Genomic DNA, 24,743 nt, shown 5'->3' on the forward strand with positions numbered 1-24,743 from the left:
AGACACTTGTTGGAACTGGAACAGGAGACAGGCAAGCTGAGCGCGGAGAGAACCGGACACACTGAGTACTGCAAGAGGAAGGATGTACCTGGTGACTGGCAGCGGGAGGAGGGGAGAGGGCGGGTCACAGCAGATAACTATGGTACTCACATCTCAGAAACTGGGAAAGCAGAGTAGAGGCATTGTTGAGTTGGGATGAGAGGAGGACGCATTTCAAAGGACCTTCCAGTTGCCAGCTTTGAATCAGTGACAGGAAAAGAGCTAGAGTTCACTCTGAACCGTAAAATTTCTTCCCTGTGGAGAGAGGCAGGAGCAACTGAGGTGAGCTTGTGTGTGAACATGCATGTGTGAGTGCACATGTGTGGATGCTTGAGAGAGAGAGAGAGAGTGTGCGTGTGTGTGTGTGTGTGTGTGTGTGTGGTACTGGGGCCAGATAGGACCTGTAAGTCCACCTGTTTTCATCATGCACTGATTCTCAAAGTGTAGTCCAGTATTCTGAAAAGGTCCCCTGGGGGGGGGGGGGTCGTGGGGTTAATCTTCTGTAGCACTAATACCTATAACATTACAAGGCACGGGCTTTGTTTTCTACCCAAGATTAATCATTCACTCATGGGCTTTAATACAAGCCAGACACCACCTCACTGTGCCTCACGCAAAGCAGTGCCAGTCCCCACCCCACCCCCCATGCTAAAGCTGGCTTTTGCATTCTTGTTGTCGGAGTGGGTAGTAGGTTTTTTTTTTTGTTGTTGTTGTTGTTGGTTTTTTGGTTTTTTGGTGTTTTGTTTGTTTGTTTGTTTGTTTGTTTCTTTTGGACCCAGCTTCAATATACTATGAACTGAAAAGTTTGGAAACTTCCACCCAAGGATGTTAGTCCAAAATACCAGGAAAGCTGAACTCTGCCATTAATTATCTGTATGACTTGGGGCAATTCATTCCCCTTCTCTGGGCTCTAATGTCCATCCCACGATTAGAAACTTGGAATAAGTGATACCCAAAGCCATCCAGCTCTGTTCCTGCATTTTTGTGTTTCCTTGTTGAGCTAGGCTCCTTGTATACAAACCCAGTCTCCAAAAATCTGAAGCCGAGAACATTCTGAAGTGCTCAGCCCTCACTACCATCTAGGAGGTAGACTCAGAAACTCTCAGACCTGGAAGGAGCATCGAAACACTGACATTCTACCAGTGAGAGAATCAAGCCCAGAGAGGGGAGGACAGTTTCTTAGAGGACACTGCCATTTGATGGCAATTCAGGGAATTGAAACTTGGGCTCTGATTCCCAGTCCAGGAGCTCCTTCCCTCACGTAGCAGAGTGCTGGAGTTTGGCCAACCAAACCTGAGGACTCCACTTTGAGTCCGGCTCTCTGTGATCACGGAGAAGTCTCCAATGAAGCTCGGAGTGAAATCATAGAAAGCTGACATCAGTAACGTCATGGCAGCTGGTGCTGGTGAGGGGGGTGGTATAGGAAATGAGAGAACACATTTGGCCAAGCTCAGGGTCCATGTGACCCTCTGAGAGCCCTCATTTCAAAACAAACTCAACCTTTTAGGTTCAAGTTCTCCCTCTCGTCAGAAACGTGACTTCCTGCTTCTAAGAAGCAAGGCTTACAAAAGGGCTTAGGAGGCTTCGTGGACATCAAATAGCTCTTACAAAATAGCGTTTTGATGAGTTAAGTGTAAATGAATCAGAAACATAAGGATTACATTTTCCCCAAGTGCACATGGGTTTCAAAATTTGAGGGGAAATGTAGTTTGCTAACTGCACGCCGGCTTTCACCGAACCCAAAGCATTCATGGAGCGGGCGGGGGAGGGGGGCGGGGGGTGAAGAGAAAAAAGAGAAAGACCAGCCCCCAAATGGTTTTAGATGTGGTGCCAAATTCAAAAATGCTGTTGGGCTTGCCCTCTGTCAGTAATAAAATTGCTGGCCACCCAGAGAGGCCACAGGGAGGAGAAAGGAGATTGCTTTCCCCACTGGCCCCTGGTCCTCAACAACTGCGTTCTGTTAGTGCCCCTCAATCACCAGCTGTCACTGGGTCCCTGCTCTCTCGACTCACTGGCCCCTGCTTGGCCTCGATTTTCACACCATGCCTCATGCCTTGTTTACCTCCAGCCATAGCTGGTGTTTCGGCTCCTAGAGGCCTTGGCGACCCGTCATCTTGTCACAGACCCCCAGCTCTGTAATCAAGAGACCCGTCCGTCACCAGCAGGGGTGTTTGGGGAAGCTGTCACACATCGCCTTTGGTTGCATTCAGAAAAACAAGAGTCCCTTGTAGATCTTTCCTCTCCCCTCTCTTTAATGTTATCCAGGTGTGGCATTTTCCCCCAACTGGCAAATGTCTTCCCTTCCAGTCTGTGCCTGACACAAACAGCCCGTTAAATCTCAGCACCTCTGTTACCTTAGCCCAGGATTTGAGGCTCTGGATCTTTTATAATTTCCACATTGTCCCTCTATTCTTTCCTTTGTATTTTATTTCATTGCACCAAGAAAGTAGAAAATCATTTCAATTGGTGGTAAAAGATGATTAAAACAAAATAACAAAGGCCTTGGCTGAAAACTGTTAGTTTTATTAAATTTGCTACTGTGTTTTAAATTGGTACCAGGACAGCTCTTTAGACAATTATATCAAAGGCTGCTGGAATTAATCGGTTGCGTGTATGCAGAGCTGTGTATCCTGAGCTGTGGACAGAGTGGAGGCAGCATTGCAAGCAGGGAAAGAATGAATTTCGTGTTACCTGGGTGTGAGGGGCAGAGTCTGGCCCCACTGGAAGGTATCCGAATGCCCAGTGGACTTCAGAGCCCTGCCAACATACTCCCATTCGTTTCGTCAAGGCTGTGGGTTGGAGCTAGTAAGTGATGGATGTTGTTCCCCAAAAGCAAGACCAAAGTCCCAAGTCTCCCCAAGCCTTTGGCATCCTCCCAGACACTACTTGGTCCCTGCTCTGTGTTGGTGCTCTGAGAACCCTACCTCAGGTACAAGTACCATTCGGTACTTGATTTATCCTTCCTTTTCCGTTTGAACTCTTTGAGACCAATGATATTATCTTCCTCTTTGGGAATGACTCCTACCAGAAACTCCATACATGCTTTTTTTTTTTCTTCCTTTTTCTTTTTCTTTCTCTTTTTCTCATTCTCTTTCTTTTCTTTTCTTCTTCCTTCCTCCCTTCCTTCCTTTCTTCTATCCTTTCCTCCTTCTTCTCTTTATTTCCTTTTCTTTCTTCCTTTCTTTCCTTCCTTCCTTCCCTTCCTCCCTTCCTCCCATTTTTTTCTTTCTGAATAGAAGAAAAATAGTTTGGTCCGAAGAGGAGAATGGATTCATCCAAAATCACTACCAAACTCAAGGGAATAACTGTAGTCATTTCCCCTGACATGTAGTCCAGGTGGCCTCCACAGTGATCCCAGACTCTGTCTTGCAGGCTGTTTTGTTCCCAAGGGCATGTGATGCTCTCTATCCCAAAACCTTAACAACCACTTTTGCCCATAAAAAGTAAAACCAAAGTGCCTCTCGGCCTAGAACAAAAGTTAAGTGTTCTCTTAAGAATTCAAGGTGGGGAAAAAAAAAAAAAAAAGAATTCAAGGTGAGGAGCACCTGGGTGGCTCAGGTCATGGTCTCAGGGTCCTGGGATTGAGCCCTGCATGGGGCTTTCTGCTCAGGAGGGAACCTGCTTCCCCCTCTGCACTTCCCCCTGCTTGTGTTTTCTCTCTCTCTCTCTCTCTCTCATAAATAAATAAAATCTTCAAAAAAAAAAAAGAATTTGGGGCGCCTGGGTGGCTCAGTGGATTAGGGCCTCTGCCTTCGGCTCAGGTCATGATCGCAGAATCCTGGGATTGAGCCCCGCATCGGGCTCTCTGCTCCGTGGAAAGCCTCATTCCCCCTCTCTCTCTCTGTCTGCCTCTGCCTATTTGTGATCTCTGTCAAATAAATAAATAAAATCTTAAAAAAAAAAAGAATTTAAGGTGATTAGAAAAAAAAACAAATTTAGAGTGATACCCAGACAACACTGGAATTAAGGAATATATTGTTGTGTATGACTGTTAAGGAATGAACTCTAGCACTCTGCTCCAGAGGCATTTAGTGAGGAAGGATGTTTTGTCGTAGGTTTAGTTCTCTTTAAAGAAAACAACATGGCATCTCACATGGGCCAGAACTTGGCAGGGACTCATCTTGTTCCTGTCTCATGCACCTCAGGAGCGGCATTTGCTCTCCCTACCATCACGTACGCCATTTCTACCTTTCCCCTTAAACCAGTATCTATATGGCTACCAAAACGGTCTTCCACAGAACAAGTAGGATTACTTCATTTGTCTAGAAAGCCGATGTTCTCCTCCTGTTCCTGACTTGGTTTGTCCTTCCCTTCTCCAGTCAAGCCAGAAAGCCTTCTTTGGGAAGTCTTCTCAGACGCTCTCCTTCTCAGCCTGGGTCAATATCACTCCTCCGTGCTCCCATAGCCCCTCCACTTTCTAGGCTGTGTAGAAGACATCTATTTGGATGTCTCTTTTTTCCCCCAATGGATTATGAGCATCCGCAAGGCAGAACCACAGTTTGTTGGTCTTTGCGTCCCAGACCTGCAAGAACCTGGGAGGGCTCAATGCCGTCTGTACAAATGAATGGATGAATGAATGAAATGATATAAACACATGTAGCCAGAATTTGAAAAAGTGGTGAAAGCAATAAATATAATTAGCATAAAACTAGCTAGCTGGATGTGTTTCTCCTATATCCCTTTTTCATGGACACTAAAGATGGAGTGATATACACAGATTTGTGGTCTTATATTTGTGGAACATAGTACGTGTTACCATTTATACATACAAAGATACAGGGAGGGTTGCCAACAAGAAAGTTCTTGGTAGCTGCCTCAAGGTAATAGAACTTGATATGATTTGACTTGATTTTCAGTTCTTTTTTTATAGAGCTCTAACTTGTTAAAATAAACATGAGTGATCTTTATGGTTAGGAAAAAATAAAGCAATTATGATAATATGCTGTCATTTCTCAATTAAGAAGAAAAGGTCAGCTCTCACCCTAAAAATATGTTAGAACTGAAGTGACTTTCCTCTACAGCTCTACAGAAGAAATAAAATGTAATTTAGTCTGAGTTGCAGCTTCATGAAAGACTTTAGGAGTATGAGGAGGAGCTTGACTTACCTTCATGTAGTCTTAGCCTTCTGCTTTTGGATTGGGTATTAATTGGATATTAACGTCTTGTGTACTAATGTGTGCATATCCAAGGAGTCAGCTCAGTGTTATGGAAAGGTCAAAGGTTCCAGCATGGTTTAAATTCTGCTTTATAATCTGTGACCTTGGACAGATCACTGCATTATGCTGGACCTCAACTGAACAATGTAAATGGTCTCTACTTTTCAAGTTTATATTAGAAATTGTATGTAGAAATTTGGCGAGATAGCTAATCTAAAGATATATCCAGTACAAAACATCTATCCAGATATTCTAGATGAAAACATAACTGATATTACTATCATCCTTTAAAATGGGTGACTGAGATCAGAAAAGCAGAAAAATATGTGGCCAAGGACAAGACATAAAATGAAACAGAACTAGACAGGTAATTCCGAAGCTGATGTTCTACTGTTGTAGTTGGGATAAGGGAGAACCATCAGCTTTGGCAACTGAGTGGATTGAATATCCTTGCTCATCCCATGAGAAGAGATTTGGCCCTGTAAGTTTTCAAGGTGAGGAATGGGTAACTAAGGCTTTCAAAATCAGACAGTTTTATCAAAGGCAGCATGTTTAGTCTACATGCTTAGTGAAAATTCTCCTTACTAAAGGAGAAATATACATGTGTATGTTCTAAACCTCTTGAAGATTGAGGTTTGAGTTTATACTGTGCAGTATGGTCTGGAAATGCCTGAGTTGGGCAACTACTGAGAAGAAAAAGAGAGAGAGAAAGAGAGCAAGGAAAAGAGAGAGAGAAGAGAAAAAGTTCTAAATTAGTGATATTCCAGAGGTACCTAGAAGTGAATATGAAATCACTCTGGAGGAGGATATAGATTTGACCCAGGGGGCATGTGATTCCCCCTGATTAAAACCTAAAAAGCATGAGGTCACATTTCAAAATTGAAAACACAAAAAAAGTAAACGAGACATCTAGAGAAGGGTCAGCAGTGAATACCAAGATTTTTATTGAAGTTAGATCTTGGTAACAAGTATGAATGTTAATTAGTACTTTAGGGTAAATGAAAAAAACAAATAAAATTAGGAAATATGGTCTCCAAAGATTAGAAGGATTGAGAATGGGGAGGAAAGAGCAGAAATCAGGAAATCCAATAAATCCAGAAGAAGGCAAGAAAGGGGGAAAATAAATATGCAAAAAAAAAAAGAATGATAATTGGAAAGCACAAAGAAGATGTGAGAAATAAATCTAATACAATAGTCATTCCACTAATCGGATTAAAGTACCAGTGAAGGTTTTCAGGTTGGAATTAACTAAAGATAAGTTCACTGAAAGGTAAAAGGTAATGGAGTGGAAAATATTTTCCAGGCAAATACTCAGAAAAATAAATTAATATTCATCAGACAAAGGAAATATCGAAGCAAAAATATTACTAAGATAAAGAGGTCACCATTTAAATAATGAAAGGAAATTATATAATAATTTTGAGCTTAAATATTCCAAATAACATGACCTGAAAAATGTATAAATCTGCTATGCTTCTTACCTAAAGTAGTAATAAATCCATAATGATATTAGGATATTTTAACACACCTTTCTCAATAATTAATAGATTGAGCAAACTAAAATAATGATCTGGAAGATTTTGAACAACACAAAAATATGTTTCATCTGATAAAAGTATATAGAACCTTGCCAGTGAATTAAATTATATACATATTTATTTCTGGGATATGTAGAATATACTTTTTTAAAAATTTTTATTATATTTTTATTTTTTTTGAAATTTATTTTGAATATACTTTTTAAAATTTTCCATATCATAGGCCAGAAAACAACAAATACTAAAATAATCAGTATCACATAGAACATTATTTATTTTTTAAGAACATTATTTCTATGCTGTAACACATACATACATAAATAAATTAATAAGAGAAAACTTTTTGGTAAATTAAATATATAACCAACAAGCAAAGTCTTGTGTGAGATATTAGCAGACAGACTTCAGCAGTGTATTAAAACCCCCACACTCATTCAGACACAAACATTGTACCTAGTCTAGATTATCCCAGAATGAGAAGAGATTGTAATGTTAGAGGGTTTCTGGATTCCATTAATTCACAATACTAGCATATTAAATGATTTTTTAAACAAGGTTGTCTTACTAAGATGCAAATTTAAGTCTCTTATTAAAATCAGTCTCCCTTATGATCAAAACAAAACAAAGCAAACAAAACAAAATTATCTAGGAACAGAAAGGAACATCCTTAACCTGCTCAAGGGTCTGTACTGAAATACAGTTAGGTACCATGCTTAATGATAAAATGTGAGAGATATTCCCTTTGATCCCAGAGTCAAACCAAGAATGCCTAGTAACACCATTGGTCCTACCTGGCATGGGTGAACAAGAAATATAAATAAAAATTCTGAGCACCGTAAATGAAGAAACAGACTATTATTATCCTTACCTATAAGAAGAGAATACATGGAAAAATTAATAAGGATCAGCAAATTATCAGCATTAACAAAATAGTCATGAGGACATCTAAATAGAACACCTATTTACAAAACTTAATTATTTTTATCAGCCCCCAAATAGGACAGTATAATTATAGAAATGCATGTACAGGTGTGTATATATGTGTATGAGTAGATAGAGTAAAGCTACCATTTATTATAGCTCTGACATCTATAAATGCTTAAAGTTAGGAATATATTCCTAATAAAATATCACCCCCATTTTTATGAAGAAGGATTTAAAACTTTACAGAAACCATAAAAGGAGACCTAAATAAATGAAAAGATAAACTCTGTGTAAAAACGGGAGGACGCAATAAAATAAAGATGTCTTTCCTCCTCAAATACATCTATAAATTCAATGAAATTAGAATCGAAATCCCAACAGGCATTTAAAAAATGAAACTTTAAATTCACGTGGGAAGAACATTGGCATCTTTTGAAGGAGTAAACCAAAGTATAGAATGGAGTTGTAGCATAAATCAAGACTTTTATAAAAGTATGGAAATTAATGGAACGCCTGGGTGGCTCAGTTGGTTAAGCGGCTGCCTTCGGCTCAGGTCATGATCCCAGCGTCCTGGGATGGAGTCCCACATGGGGCTCCTTGCTCAGTGGGGAGCCTGCTTCTCCCTCTGCCTCTGCCTACCACTCTGTCTGCCTGTGCTCATGCTCTCTCTCTCTCTAACAAATAAATAAATAAAATCTTTAAAAAAAAAAGTATGGAAATTAAGACAAAGTGCTGTTGATAAGATGATTAGAAAAAAAAAAAGTAGACCAATTAAACAAGATAACCCAGAAGCAAACTTACCTAAGTACAGAATGATATACAGGAAAGGCGGTATTACAGTTTAGTAGTGAAAGGATTAGCTATTATATAAAAAAATGCTGGACAAATGGCTCGTCCGTATTTGAAGAGAAAACAATCATTACCACACATCACTTTTTAAACTGTGTTGTTTATGATCAAAGCCATATATGTGAAAATAAAAACCATAAAACTATCCAAAGGAAATAGAGGTGATTATTTTATGACTTCGGAGAAAAAAAACATTTATTCAACAACATATGAAAAGTGCAAATCATGAAGGGCATGATTTAAAATTTCTATTCAACAAAGCAGCATAAACAGAATGAACAAAAGAGGAGTCCTAGACTTGGAAATCGTATTTTCAATAACTTTAATTACAGAGGATTAGTATCCATTACATCTAGCAGTTAAAAGAAAAAGAACCCAATTTTATAAAGGCAAAAGTGATGAACAAGCAGGTAACATAGCTAGGAATCTACATGGTCAACAAACACATGAAATGATACTCAGGCCTGTTAGTAATCAGGGAAAGGGAAAATGATGCAGTAATTAAATGTCATTTAATATCCACTGGATTGGCAAAAAATTTAATATTAGGCAGACTCAAGTGCTGACCAGGACCTGGAGCATTGGGAAGTCGTTGACAGTGTGTTAATTGCTACAACCATTTGGGAGAATAATTTGGCAGTAACTATACAGTCGCATATGCAGTTGCCTTCAACCGAACGACACCACTTTAGATAGATTTCTTTGAGAAAATTCTTGCTCTCTACACAAAGGAAAATGAACACAATGTTTAAAAGTAACATTATTGGAAATAAACAAGGTTAATAATAGTAATATTTGTATGTCTTCTTTGGAGAAATGTCTATTCATGTCTTCTGCCCATTTTTTTTTACTGGATTGTTTATTTTGGGGGTATTAAGGTTAGTAAATTCTTTATAGATCTTGGATTCTGGCCCTTTATCTGATATGCCATTTGGAGATATCTTCTCCCATTCCGTAGGGTTGCCTATTAGTTTTGTTCACTATATCCCTTGTTGTGCAGAAGCTTTTTATCTTGATGAATTCCCAATAGTTCATTTTTGTCTTTGTTTCCCTTGCCTTTGGAGATGTGTCTAGCAAGAACTTCCTGTGGTCAAAGTCAAAGACATTGCTGCCTGTGTTCTCCTGTAGGATTTTGATGGATTCCTGTCTCACATTTAGGTCTTTCATCCGTTTTGAGTTTATTTTTTGTGTGTGGTGTAAGGAAATGGTCCAGATTCATTCCTCTGCATGTGGCTGTCCAATTTTCTCAACACTATTTATTGAAGAGACTGTCTTTTTTCCATTGGATGTTCTTCCTACTTTGTTGAAGACTACTTGACCATAGAGTTGAGGGTCCAATTCTCGGTTCTCTGTTCTGTTCCATTGATCTGTGTGTCTGTTTTTTGTGCCAGTACCATACTATATTCATGATTACAGCTTTAAGTCTAGAATTTGGATGCCCCCAGCTTTGGTTTTCTTTTTCAACATTTCTTTGGCTATTTGGGGTCTTTTCTGGTTCCATACAAATTTTAGGATTGGGGGGCGCCTGGGTGGCTCAGTGGGTTAAGCCTCTGCCTTTGGCTCAGGTCATGATCTCAGGGTCCTGGGATCGAGCCCCACGGCAGGCTCTCTGCTCAGTGGGGAGCCTGCTTCCCTGTCTCTCTCTGCCTGCCTCTCTGCCTACTTGTGATCTCTCTCTCTGTGTCAAATAAATAAATAAAATCTTTGAAAAAAAAATTTAGGATTGTTTGTTCCTACTGTATGAAAAATGCTGATGGCATTTTGGTAAGGATTGCAATGAATGTGTAGATTGCTTTGGGTAGCATAGACATTTTAACAGAATTTGTTCTTTCAATCCATGAGCATGGTATGTTTCTCCATTTCTTTGTGTCTTCCTCAATTTCATTCATAATTGTTCTATAGTTTTCAGAATATAGATACTTGACCTCTTTGGTTAGGTTTATTCCTAGGTATCTTGTGGTTTGGGGAATATTACTCAGCCATCACAAAGAATGAAATCTTGCCATTTGCAATGACGTGGTTGGAACAAGAGGGTATTATGCTAGGCAAAAGAAGTCAGTCAGGGAAAGACAAATACCATATGACTTTACTCATATGTGGAATTTAAGAAACAAAACACATGAACATAGAGGAAGGGAAGGAAAAATAAAATAAGATGAAAATTGAGAGGGAGACAAACCATAAGAGACTCTGAACTCTAGAAAACAAAGGTTGGGGGGAAGGGTTGGTAAGTAGGGGGGAGGGATAATTGGGTGATGGGCATTAAGGAGGGCACTTGATGTAATGAGCACTGGGTGTTATATGCAACTGATGAACCACTATATTCTACCTCTGAAACTAATTTAAAAATTAATAGTAATAATAGGGACAACCTAGGTGTCCATCTAGAAAAGAATGGTCAAATAAAATATGGTATATCCATACAATAAAAGACATCAGTGAAAATAACGAGCTAGATTTGTATGTATCAATATGTGTGATCTCAAAAGTAATGCTGGGCAAAAGAAATGCCAGCTGCATACTGATAAATACGGTATTAAAACATTTATGAGGAGCACCTGGGTGGCTCAGTGGGTTAAGCCTCTGCCTTTAGCTCAGGTCATGATCTCAGGATCCTGGGATCGAGCCCCGCATCGGGCTCTCTGCTCAGCGGGGAGCCTGCTTCCTCCTCTCTCTCTGCCTGCCTCTCTGCCTACTTGTGATCTCTCTCTGTCAAATAAATAAAATCTTTAAAAAAAATTTATGAAATTTAAAATAAGTCAAACGGTGCCTATGTATAAAAAGTACAAAAACATTCATGATAAAAAGGGAAGAACACACAGGTGGGTTGAAAAGAAGTATATAGAACGGTGTATTTTATTTCTTTTTACAACAGAAACAAGAGATGAAGAAAAGAAGGCAGTGTTACAATTTGACAAATCTGGATAGTGAGCCTTCCAAGGACATTTTTTTATAGCGTTTGCTCTGCTTGACTATATAACTGATATATTTGCTAATTAAAACAATAATAATGGTATGTATAAAGTCATTTGGCACATCATCTCAGGCCCAGAAAATGACTGTTTTCCTTCTCTTCCCATTCTTGGCTGGAAGTTGGCATACAAAGTGCCTGGGTATTACCCTCTGATTCGCAGCCTAAGGCAGAACTGGAAGATTTGGGCTCTTCCTGAGCCAGAGGCATCCTAGGTGGTCCCTCCACCATGTCTTCCAGCTCAGACAGTCTGGGTGGTAAATCCTGAACTACACCCATTCTCAGTGCACAAGTCTAACTGCTGAGGCAGCTTCTAGCTGGTAGAAACGATGCTGCACTGCATTTCTCATGAAATTAGAACTATGCACTGCAGAGCTGGTCGTCTTCCCAGACTTCCATTTCACAGAAGAAGAAGTGCATTGACAGAGAAAGGAAGTGGTTTGTGGTGGTGGTAGTGTTTAAGGCAGTGTTTATCTTTCTCCTAACTTTTAGAGCTTTCCAAGTGGTCTTTGTATGTGGACTCTACTTGGTTCAAAACTAGGTCTTTTAACTTCTGTTCTGTAGTATTTTCTCATTCATAAACTCTAGAAGTGCTGTCTTGAGACGGAGTTTGATAGACCGGTCTCAGGTCCCTCCCCCCAAAGCAGTGTCACTGTAGGCCATAGAGTAACCTTCCCAAATATGACTTTATTCATCTGAAAGGGGTGATCATCATCATTATTCCAGAAAATGTTGTTTCGATTAAATGAGATGATTCATAGGAAGTACTGAGCTTAGTGCCTGGCATATGACAAGTAGGTAACAAATGGAAGTGACAATTGCTATCATTATTGCAGAAGAAGGAGTTTCAAAAAAGCATGACACAGTTACACAGACTATGTAGGGAGACAGAGTGTGATCAGTGAATGATAGGATATGGAAACAGTAGGGGATCAATAATGAGTGATCAAGAGGCTTTAGAGAGTGTTTCCTAGAAGTTACAAAATGGGATACTTCCATATTGCAGTGAGGCTCTCCATCCCTCTTTTCTTATATGGGACGGGAATCATATATCATAACTAGAAGGTAGAAAAACAGACCCAGAGAAGTGGAGTGACTTGCCTGTAGATTTCAGATGGGCTTTAATGGACCAATTACAATACGAACTATACACCAACTCTTTAAGAAATATGCATTTTTGCCAAAAGCAAGGTCAGGTGGTCCTTAGCCTCCTTATGGATATTTATGTGCAAAATAATATTTTTTAAGATAACAATTTCATAATCTATAAGTAAATGTTACTGAAAGATTGGGCTCTAGGCACCACTGGCTAGCTCAGTTGGTTGGGTGTGTGACTCCTGATCTTGATGTAGGTTCGAGCCCCACATTGGACATAGACATCACTTAAACATAAAATCTTTAATAAATAAATAAATAATATAAAAGTTTGGGCTCCAGATCGCATATGTTACCATTAAGGTGACATTTCTGGGGATAAGTACTGAAAAATCATAGCACCCAAAGATGTTATATTTATATGTTTGTAATTGCCAGAAATGGAGAACTAAGGCTGATACATCACTTGAGACATTTGTGGAAGAACAATAGCTGTTAACAATTTTTTTTTAAAAGTCATGCAAAAGATACATAAAACAACCGCTCAAAAGTAGCCCAGCAATCTCACCCCATTTCAATAATGCAATTTAAGTTTATTAGCTGGACGCGTGAAATTAATCTGAGATGTAGTTTGAGGAGTTGACCAATAAGTACCAATGGAGGTTGGTAAAAAATAATAATAAAAAAAAATAAATAAAAAAAATAATAATGAATGATGCTCAAAATTCTTTAAAGGTAACCGGAAGTGGTGCAATTTATCATGTTTCAGATGAAGTGGTAACATTTTAGTTCCCCCCAAAAAGAGTAAATAGAGAGTATGGGCTTGGTAGTGTGCCCCCCCATCGCTACTCTAAATGAGAAGATTTTGAGCTGGGGAGTGGTTTTGGACCTCAGAATATTCTGATGGTGTTGGCAAGCCTAGAAAAGGGAGATACCAGGGGCAGGTTCAGACGTCAAGGTCGAGATATTGGCAGCATCAGGGATGTAGAGGAAATGACATGGAAGATTTGAGGGTAGGGAAAAGTGACAGGGTTTAGGGTCTGCATGGAGGTGGGAGGTGCAGGAGAGGCAGAAATTCAAGTGATAGCATAAGACTTCCCAGATGGTTTTAGGAGCAGCTAAAAGGCACAATTTGACATCAATGTCCCACTTCTAGACCATCCACAAAATAGGTCCTAACCGCCAGCAAAGCCTTCAGAGGCCACTAGTATGTCCTTCTGAAGGAATTCTATTCTCCTGAAATGACTGAGCAAAGAGCCCTCATTTGGCATTAATTTTAACTTCAACTTGAAGAAAATGTAGTTTTATCACAAGGTTTCTTCAGTGGAAAAACATAGTATTTTTAATAGCAGTCGTACTGTGCCCCGTTCTCTGGCTTTTTACCAAGGAAGTGACTTGGCTTCTATTGTCTATCTGAAAACTTGGGGTAAAAACCCCTGTTTCAGAGGGCTGCTGGCAGGCTTCCATGAGATAAGGATGCATAAGCCATGCACATACAGTTGGAAGAAGGAAGCTTATCAGGGTCTTCCTACTAATCAGAGTGTTCTGTGTGATGCTAGTGGGTGAGAAAGAGGTGTGGGTGGAAGTTATAGGGAGACAGATTTTGCCCCAGGGTAAGACAAACCTTCTGGGATCCCGAATTTTCAGAAATTGGAATAGCCACGTGGAGCGTGGAGCGAGAGCAAGCTGCAGGCAAAGAGGGTCTTCTAGCCAAATGACATGGTAAGATGGAGACTTTCCACTAAGCTGTGGCGCACACAATAGGTGGTGTGTGTTTGGCTAACTGAGGTTACATGTAGCTATCTGTCACTCCATCCCTTCTACTAAGAGGGCATAGCTTAACTCCAGTGAACGAGAATATTCATTGAAGCATTCGTTGTAATGGGTTAATATTTATTGACCATCATAGGCTGGGCACGTATGTGCTTTCTCTGTGTTCTCACATTCAGTCTGTAGGAAACTGCTGTGAGGTCAGGTTGATGACTAATTCGAAATGGGCTCAGGGCAGTGAAACACCTGTCTGTGACTTCTCAGCTTTGGCAGCGAAGAAGCCAGGTAGAAACACATGTTGGCTTGCCTCAGACTTGTGTTTATCGAGAAACAGGAGGAGGATGAAGGAAGGAAAGAGGGCGGTATGGGGGGAGGAGGGAAACGCTCACAAATCTTAGCAGAGCACCTAAATATTATCAGCCATAAATCATTTGTGACACACAGTACAAATGAAAAACACAATGGAGAGAAGTACTTTTCACACCCTCCTGCAATCCACAGACATGCTCCATCTGCCTCAGACTCTAGCCATATGCCCCCAGTGGCCTACGACAGAGCCTGAAGAAAACTTCTTATTTTATTTCATAACACGGCCATATTTGTTTAATGCAAAACATGCCTCCATATTTTAGAGGAAAATGAATATACAGTAGAATCCACGTCGTCTTTATCTTGTGCCTCTGTGTATCCACCGGGAAAACCACTCTCGCCACTGCCAGGGTATTTCAGTTTTAGAAGAACCACCAGAAAAAGTATCCATGTGCTAGTCGAGAGGTGGATTAAAATATCTAATAAACGTTTTTAAGCAGAAGAAAGAAACCCTATATCCACAAATTAGCACCCCAGAAGTTTACAAGCCCACAGTTATTCATACATTCATACATATAATATCTCGAGATTTGTATGCATTTTACGTACTGAACTTTCATTGACAGAACACTGATGGAATCCGCAGGGACTTCTGGTCTACCCCCCAAAATTGCTTTCTGCTCCAGCACTGCCAAAACAAACTCTCTTTGGGGTAACAGGCCCGGCATTCTCTGGAAGGTTATATTCCTCACTGGTGTCCTTCAGCGTTTATAAACTCGTACTCATCGCTGTGTTGAGAGTCAGGAGACATTGGCTGCCCATTGCCTCTGCTCCTGTTACCTTCTTGGCCTTATCCAAACAGCCCCAGCCCTAACAGCAACTGAAACAACAGATACCCGGGTAGGAAAACTTGAGATTTTTTGACATCATCCTTTTATGTATGAAATCCCACCCTCCCCCCAACTCTGGAATCTAGTAGGAATTCTCTTCATTATCATTTTGTGGGGTTTTTTTCCCCCATGGTACTTTTTTATTATTGAAAAGTAAATCATTAATGCAGAGGGAGATTAAAAAGGGGAATAACATCACCCTTTGAAAACGGTCAAAAAGAAAACGGGCATTGTGATTTCATGATGTGGAACTGACATAAATATATCTCTACCTTGGAGGGTGATTGTCAGCAGCCGGGGTTGATGGCAGCAGGGATTCAAGCAGGGAGCTGAGAGGAGCTGAGGAAGGGGAGGGAGGAAAACTGGAGGAAGGTTGAGCAGGAAGAAGTGGGAGCAGGCATTGCACTGGGAGGTCTTGTGAGCAGAGGGGAGATGTAGACTCGGCAAATTGAGGGTCTGGCAACCACCAGCGCCTGGAATTGTAATTTCAGGACAGAATCCCTCTTTGCAAGGGACGAGATTATTAAAACAGGCCTAAACTAGGGATTAGGGAGGCAGAATGCGGGCTGTTATTCAGTAGTGTATGATTGTAAGTTGATTAACCTCTCTATGCCTCAGATTTATCATCTGTAAAATAAACATGAAAACATGAGGGCACATGTAGGGTGGCTTTGATTCTCGAATGAGAAAATACATGGGACGTGTGTCGCCCCAAGCCTGACATTCAGTTAATAGCTGCTGCAATTGTTACTATTTTAGTCAAGAGTGAGAGACAGAGAAGAGCAGGGGTGGGGGACAGTTCCTGGATGTGCAGTATAAGGAAGGGGGCTGCTCACATGGAATGGGGTTTCTGTTCATTGCATGCAAAGCAGGGAAAAGATCAGACCGATGCCCACAGAATCTGGCATGGTACTTTCCCAGCTCTGTCTGCTTATCCCATTTTATTTTCCTGGTTGACATTCTCCCAAACACCTTCATTACTGGCCGCATACCATCTGGTTCTTATCCACCAGGGTTATTATAAAGGTTAAATTAAAGATGAAAGTACCTGGTAATATTCACGGCTGTCTGTCATTTGATGCTAGTCATTATTGCTGTACATTTTGGTGTGGTCCGTCATGCATAGGAGAGTGCCTTAACCGCAGAAGACAATTCGTATTATTGGATAACTTAATGTGCATGTGATTTCAAACGCAAGCAAGACTGATAGAATGTACTCCAGGGGATCAGTTCTGTCTACCCCCGGGCATTGTGTCCGTATAGCTAATCGTCTTTGTGAATACCCTTCTTTGTTTTCCAGGGATCTCAGTCTTGGCAATGTGTACCAGTACTGGGTCATCACTATTTCCGGAAGTGAAGAGAGTGAGCCATCGCCAGCTGCCATCTACATCCATGGAAGTGGATACTGTGGTGATGGCATTATCCAGAAGTAAGTAGGTGTGATTAAGGGAGGGGGAGGGAGTGATGCTCGTGAGGTCAAGAGATGGCCAGGAGAGCTTATGGGAGGCTCTTCAGTGTGGGAGCTGTGAGCTACCAGCAATCGCTAGCAATCTGTCGATTTGTCTGCAAGTAGTTGCTGGCCTCAGAGGAAATGCAGTGGTTCTTTTTCAAACATGTATATTTCTCAAGTATGTAATACAATACATGATTCTGACAGAGCGACCATTGTGCACTTACTACGGGTATGCTCTTTCTCTTCATTGTTTTGTGGGTACTGCAAGGATTCTGTTTGTCTCTTTCACTCCAGCCACTGTTCCGTTATTAGGACCCAGGGCATCTGGGTCAAAACACTTCTACGTTCTTTGCCGGTTAACCATTTCAAGTTGTTAAAACTGAGTATTTCTTTGGTATTTCTGTTGTATCGTCTTATATGAACAATTTACAAAATGGGTTAAAAGCTCGTAAAGATAACAAAATACTCTAACTCACGGTAATGTCGAAGCCATAAATAGCAAAGAGTACCCCAGAGTGAATACTGAATGTGAACATAAATAAGTACAGGGAGGCAAATGAACCAGAAAGTGAAAGACTCCACACGAGCAGCCGAAAAGGGAAAGTGTGAATAGAGAATAGGAAGCTGTGTGTTTGCACCGTGGATGTTACTGGGATATCAGTCCATTTATCCCCTTGTCCACAGGGCAAGATATTGCACAACTATGAAATGGAGCAAGAAGCCATCCAGAGTCTTGCATTGTTTTTAAAAAAAAATTTTTTTTTAGAACTAAACCTTTGAGTTTTTTCCTCCCAAATTAGCACAAAAATGTTGTCTGGCACAAAACAGAATAGTTTTGTCCCTGGAGGTGAAAACAAGACCAGAAACTGTTTGCAGTTAAGTTTCTTATTGCTAAAATTGTGTTCCTTATTGCTAACATGGTTGCAAGTTACACTATTGCTAAGAGACTTTTAAAACTATGGGCCAATTTAATGATGAACGTCACACGTGGAGAGGGTAAACCAGCTATTGGCGAAATCCCTTCATTAAATGGCGCTGTTGGGTGTTGTATAATATCTGGGCCACGTGGAATTGCAGGGACTGTTTCAGGAGGGGGAGGGGTGCCGTAAAGAGAATCCGTGTCACAGTTGGATGAAACTGCTGATGTGTAGACCGTGAATCATAGGAGTGGTACGTACTTGAAAGAGAAGTGGTAGATGACTCTTTCTGGTGCTGGATGGGAAGAGCAATTTCATTTGGTAACATATTGATTTTGTGGGATGGGATATAAACTGGAAACCTGCTTTGGGATGAAAGGACTGGCCAGGAATACAGCAAGGATAACGCCGGTTGTGCAAGTAAAGCGTTTGCACGTGAATACCTCTCCACGCAGACATCCGGAAGCCCTTTGCTTTCTGGTCCTGACTTCACATGGAAGGACAGATCAAATGTTGCATATATATATGCCCAGGAGATGCCCAGCATGGTACATCTTTTGAACATGGCTGTGTGGAAAGGTGGTATGTACAAGTTCCTGCTGAGTGTGGAATTATGGAGCAAACCACCTGATGGCCAAGAATCTGACTCGCCAAGCATAGGAGATAAAGCTCCTCCTTTGTCGGATAAGGAAACTCATGGTGTGCTGTAGTGTGCAGTTAAAATCATGTCCAGATGCAGCAACGAAACAGGACGATACAGTTTCTGGTGCTTAAGATAACATGACTAGGGAAAGGGGAAACACCATTCTCTCCCACATTAAGACATCACCCTCTGGCTCTGGACACAGCTGTTGTCTGATGGAATACTAGCAGCGGAGCAAGGCAGTCTCCAGGGAGAGTGCCCCATCATTTGTGGGCCCAAGATTGAGCTCCATGTCCAGAATATCCAGGAAACAGTTGCGGTCATTGCTGACAACCCATAATTGTGATTTGGGATTTTCTAATTTAGCACAAAGAATACAAAAAAAAAAAAAAAAAAAAAAAAGAAAGAAAGAAAGAAAGAAAGAAAGAAAGAAAGAAAGAAACTCACCAGATGTGGAACCTGACCTACAACTCAGTCTGTCCATTTTGGAGCCAGATATAGAGACGTATTGGTAGAATGCTGCAAATAATATCATTCTTGCTGATCTAGAACTATTCTTATTTTTTTATTTTATTATTAATATAAGTAGTGTTTTCAACAAGGTTTTTAATTTTTTTTTAAGATTCTATTTATGTATTTGACAGACAGAGATCACAAGTAGGCAGAGAGGCAGGCGGGGTGGGGGGCCGGGGGGACAGGCTCCCAGCTGAGCAGAGAGCCCGATGCGGGGCTTGATCCCAGGACCCTGAGATCATGACCTGAGAGGAAGGCAGAGGCTTAACCCACTGAGCCAGCCAGGCACCCCTCAATAAGGCTTTTTTAGTATTTTTACCTAGAGTTGGTATCCTACACAGAAATCACTTAGGTTTCCAAATAGTTGTTGACAATGCTTTGTAGAAAACCAAATGCAGCTTATGGCTCAGCAAAAACAAACAAAAACTTTGAGGGAAAGGACGAATGTCATCTTAGCTAATTAGATTCTTCACAGGATGATATGTGCTGATTCGCTCTATGTATTTAAGGGAGTTTACAAAGATACTCAGGATCAAAACTTAATGAGTCCCCAGTGGAGAAAAGCTTTGGATACATATAATGATAATATTCATAAATATTTGTTGAGCCTTCACTGTGTGTTAGCATTGGGCTACACTATTATCTCCTTGGATCCTTCTGACAATTTTATGATATCAGTTCTATTACTGTACTTTACAGAAGAGACAACTGATGTACAAAGGCTGACAGGGCTTTCTTGAGCTCACACACCCAACAAAGCAGAACCAAGATGCGAATCCAGGGTCCCTGTTCTCATTTGGATTCCCCATTGCCTCACTGTGTCACCAGCAGCCCTGCAAGACTGACAAGTGAAGGAGCAGCTCCATGCTTTCTGCCATATTCCAGGCACTGTGCCCGGCATTGCCGTGCTAGGATGACAAAGACTGTCATTTCCTTTGGCATCTGAAAACTCAGTATGGGGAGCTGTCGGGTAAACACGTGAAGGTGGTCCGTTTGACAAGTGCTGGGATGGATGGAGCCTAGTGTCTTTGGATGCAGAGAAAATGGCCACCCACTCCAGCTTGGGAGGTCAAAGAAGGTTTCTCAGGAGTTCTCTGTGTAATGATAGATCTGCCATACCTAGAAGATATTTGTGGTGACACTAACATTTTGCTTAAACCAATACGACATACTGTTTGGCAGGTTAGATGTGTTCTTTGTGGCTTTGGGAAACCAGCCCAGGTTTAAAAAAAAAAAAAAATCTCCCTAGATAACCCATGAGATAGCTAAGTAACACAAGGCTATCACCAGTTTCCAACACTGGAGGTTCACTGGCAGAGATTGGAAATATGGGCTCAGCTTGGAATAATGGACTTCTCATCGCTTCTCGGCCTTTTGGCTAAGATCAAGTGGAATAATGGACTTCTCTTCTCCTCAGTTCATGCATTTGCAGACAGGAGAGTTCAAAAATCCCTGCACCGGCCCCGCCATTGTAAGGATTGATGCCAAGGCCCCCTCCTGCTACTCTGACATCTCTTTAAAGCAATCAACATTGCCCAGTGTTAATTGCCCGAGTGAAAGGAAAAGTCTTAGGCCTCTTCCATGCTTCCACGGGTCCCGGCTGGTCCCTGGGGAGGGAGGGACAGCTGCCGCACACTCTGCAGAGACCTCCCAGGACTGAGTGGGAACGGGAACTCTGACTCCCTGAGCATCTTCTATCTGTCATGCACCGTGCCTGCCACGTCAATGTCCATTCCATTCTTGCGCTGGCTCTAAGGAGCAGGTAGAGTTATTGCCATTTGAACCTGTGGGAACGCGGACACTTGGCTTCTGGAATAGCGTGGTCCGGGGGATTTTTCTGCCGTGATGGAAACCTATTCTGTGCTCTTCTGTTCAGTAGCCACTCGCTACTGATCGCGTACAACGATCAAGGGCTTACGTTGTGGCGACTGCGACTGAAGAATGGAATTTTACATTATTTTTAGTCTTTATTGATTTAAATGGTCCAGTTGAGATTAGGAGACGTGTCTGAGATCATGAGGCTGGTTTGAAATAAGGGACTCTAAACCCAAGTTTTCTGTTTCTCAAAGGATGGGCATTTTCCAGGTTGTGATCATCTATTCAGTCTTTTCAGCACTTTCTCCTCCTCCTCATCTCCTCCGTCCAGCACTGCTCAGTTTCTGTCCGTCCCAACCTCTGCTGAACCGCCCTAAGCTGATAGGAATAATTCTTATCAAAACAAAACAAACAAACAAGAGGAGACACTTTAATTTCCTAATAGCGTACTTCCCATGGGCCTTAGAGTTCCTCACACCATGAAATTACACTCCGGATGGAGAAAGCAATACTTTCTCGCGAAAGGAAGACCAGACCCAAGCATATGACTGGGGAAAAAAAGAAATCTTTATTCTTAAATTCACAGTTGGGAGCAGGACGGAGATGGGGAGCAGGGAGGAGGCTAAGGTAGGGCATAGTAAAGAACAGAATTTATGTTTCAGAAGCTCAGAAATTTCCTTCACGTCCACCAATTTAAAACGGCGGTGAGATCTCCCAGACACGCTGGGGGGCGGGGTGGGGGCAAGGTTGGTTCCTTCATCCCTTCATCCATGCCTTTCTCCCATCTGACTTAACCGGCAAGATCTCCAGCAACAGGTTTGAGGCATGAACTCTGCTTCGTTGTGGCAAGCACAGAATAAGGCAGAGGTTGTAGGATCTTACACATGTATATCTTTATACGTCTCGTGGAAGAAGAAGAAATGGACACTGGGGCGTGAGAGACTTGCCTGAGGCCTCTTGGAAAGTTCCTGGCCTAGAGAGGGACTCTTCCATGGTCCGCCATGGTTCTGCAGTTGCTCTCTCTCTGTCTCTCTGACACATCTCTCTTCTGTCCCTTCTGCAGAAGCCAAGGTGAGGAATGTGATGACATGAACAAGCTCAGCGGTGACGGCTGCTCCCTCTTCTGCCGACAGGAAGACTCCTTCAATTGCATTGGTAAGTCTGTGTCATTTCTTGGGGCTCAGCTGGAGAAGGGGACTGTGCGGGATGGTCAAGTCAATAACAGCAGTCCTGAGGACTGATGATGGTTTACTCCTGAGTCTTAAAAACACTGACAGGTTGCCTCCTGTGGGCCAGACCCTGTGGGGGGCACCGGGGCATAGAGCAATAAGAAGCAAAGGAAAACCAGCAAATGCTCCTGCCCTCACAGAGCTTAGAGTCCCTCCCGTGTGTGACAGCAGTGGCTGCTGGTAACTTTTAAGCTAGTTTCGCCTTGCGTACACCATCGCTCTTTTTCAGGCCAGCTCTCCAGGAGGGTGATTAGTACAGAATTTTAAAGGCTAGTATTCTTGCATTAGAGATAAGAAAACATCACAAGCCAGAGAGATGATGAAAGTGATCAGAAACTCTTGGGTTAGGAGTGATTGGAGACAGAACCAGGGCTTGAATCTGATTCTGTCTGATTCTTAAGCACGCGCCCAGCTCTTTCTGCTGTACGACCTCCAGCCAAGGTCCCAGAACCCCGGTAGTCCCCTTCGCACACTCAGAACCTCTGGCCGCGTCTCTGACGGGAGAGTGGAGGAAGAGCAGACCAGCCTGTGTTTAGAAAGCAAACGTCCTTTTCCCACCTTTACTGAGTCAGATGGGAAATTTGTTTTCCTCTGGCTTCTCGCTGGTCTTGTTGTTATAGTCCCACTTGGGAGGCCCTGACCAGCCCGGGGCTGGTAAACAGACAGAGGTTGGGGGGCAGGGATGGAATTTTGAGCTGGCTCAGATGAGATCATACTTCCTTTAAGATGCAAATCGATACCTGAAGATCAAAGGTCCTCCGGCTAATCCCCTGGGCTAGAGGTGAAAAATAATCACAATCATTTGCAAGTACAAAAGACAGAGGTGCTCTATCGGAGGAGGGAAGGGGCAGCTACTGAGGGCATGAAAACACTGGTGGGAAGATTTCACACTGAAAGGCAATTTTCTAGGAAGACGAAAGGAAAGGAAATGTCATCGGGTCCTCAACATTCACAGTGCATTACAGGGAACGCATTTAGACCTTCCTTCTCCTGGGGGACTGTGAGCACTGTGAGCTCTTCACCACGCACCCTTAGTCCGTCCTCAGCACAAACGGGTCGAGCATCTCCTGTCTCCTTGGCACTAAGTGTGGGCTCAGCAACACAATAAGAGGTGTCCCACAGCTAACCGTGAATGGAAGAAAGGAAGATGTGGAGGAAGGAAAGACAAGAATTTCCAGGCAGGACCTCGGGTTTTTAAACGACAGAAGGCTATTTTCTTGGCTCTGCTGATTTGAGCACGGTCCACGGTAAAAAAAAAAAAAAAACTTGACGTTCACCTAGTGGTATGGCAGAAGGAGTCTGGGCCGAAAGTTAGAAAAACCAGGCTCTGGTCCTCACTGTGCTGAGAAGTTGCCGTGTAACCCTGGCCAAGCTGCTTCCTTAGTCTGGGCCTCAGTTTACCTGGTGGAAACGTCAAAGGATTGGGTTAGGTGATCTCTAACGGCCTTACCTGTACTCAACTTGCATTCTTTCCAAGGTGTGTAGCTGTTTGCCATTCCCACGAGCTACTTGCCTTTGTCTCCCTCCTTGTGACACCCAGCAGCACTCCCAGATCCTGCTGGAAAATATCTACCTATTTTGCTCGCACTAAGGTGCTTCTGGAAGGAAGGGAGGGTGTGGTGGTGAAGGTAGGATAGGGGACCTTCAAAGAGATGCTCGGGTGGCCTGATGCCCACATTCTGGGGTGCCTTGGAGCTGTGCAGCAATTCACGAAAACAGGGGTCCCTCCTTCAGGGGGAAGTTCATCATGCACGGTGGGGTCTGCAAACTACAGTCCATGGGCCAAACTGGCCCACTGCCTCTACTGGAAAGTAAAGTCTTACTGGAACACAGCATGCTCGTTACTCTACCTATTGTCTGTGGCTACTTTCCTGCTACAAGTTACTAAGCGGGTACAGCAGAGGCACTATGACCCAAAGAGCCTAAAATATTTACTAATCTGGCCTCCTGCAGATCTTTGCTGGCCTCCTGGCTCATGGATTGGAAGTCTTTCATACTCTTGGTTTTCTGAGTCTGGTGCAGAGAGGAGGTGACAGTTACAACATGACTTGCCATTTCTAAGAGAAAAAACTGACTTTTAAGCAGACAGCAGTGGGGCCTGGGAGACTCTTAGATATAGCACTGGGCAGCGGGTCCAGTCTTAGCGGGCCTAACTTCCCAACTCAGCTTTGGCCAGAATGACTGTTCGGGACTAGATCAGTGATTTGTTAACTGTGTTAACGGAGATGCCTAAACGGAAAGAGGCGAAGGCAAGGGAGGTGTCACAAAGGTGAGATCTGGGCCCTCCTAGGTCTCCTTTACATACTGTTGTTCTGTACTAGATGCTAAGTGTTCTACTGGCAATGACAATATTTATCAAACCGCCATGATGCACTGAGCACATTTATAAATTCTTATTTTCATAACAGTCTTTTATGGTCCTGCTTTTATGCAAGAGGCAGCTGAAGCCTGAGGGGTGAACCAAAGATACACAGTTAAATAGTAGAACCAGGACGCAAACCCAGAGTTTGACTTCAGACGGTGGTGAGCTACCTGCAAAAAAAAAAAAAAAAAAGGTGACTCCTGGTCTTGTAGGGCTTTGAGGCGAACAAGGGAGACTGTGCCTTAGAACAGTCTGTCTAGTGAATTAATG

The 24,743-nt window shown here is 42.2% G+C and overlaps 1 protein-coding gene across 1 annotated transcript in view; it reads left to right on the forward strand.

The window, feature by feature from the left end:
• PAPPA (pappalysin 1) overlaps positions 1-24,743 on the forward strand; it is a 238,813-nt gene that overhangs the window by 92,930 nt on the left and 121,140 nt on the right. Inside the window, 2 exon segments of the mRNA XM_047700582.1 lie at positions 16,842-16,970; positions 21,946-22,037. Coding sequence (XP_047556538.1) covers positions 16,842-16,970; positions 21,946-22,037 — 221 coding nt within the window.

The sequence above is a fragment of the Lutra lutra genome, chromosome 13 (assembly GCF_902655055.1).
Source record: "Lutra lutra chromosome 13, mLutLut1.2, whole genome shotgun sequence".
Lineage (NCBI taxonomy): Eukaryota > Metazoa > Chordata > Mammalia > Carnivora > Mustelidae > Lutra > Lutra lutra.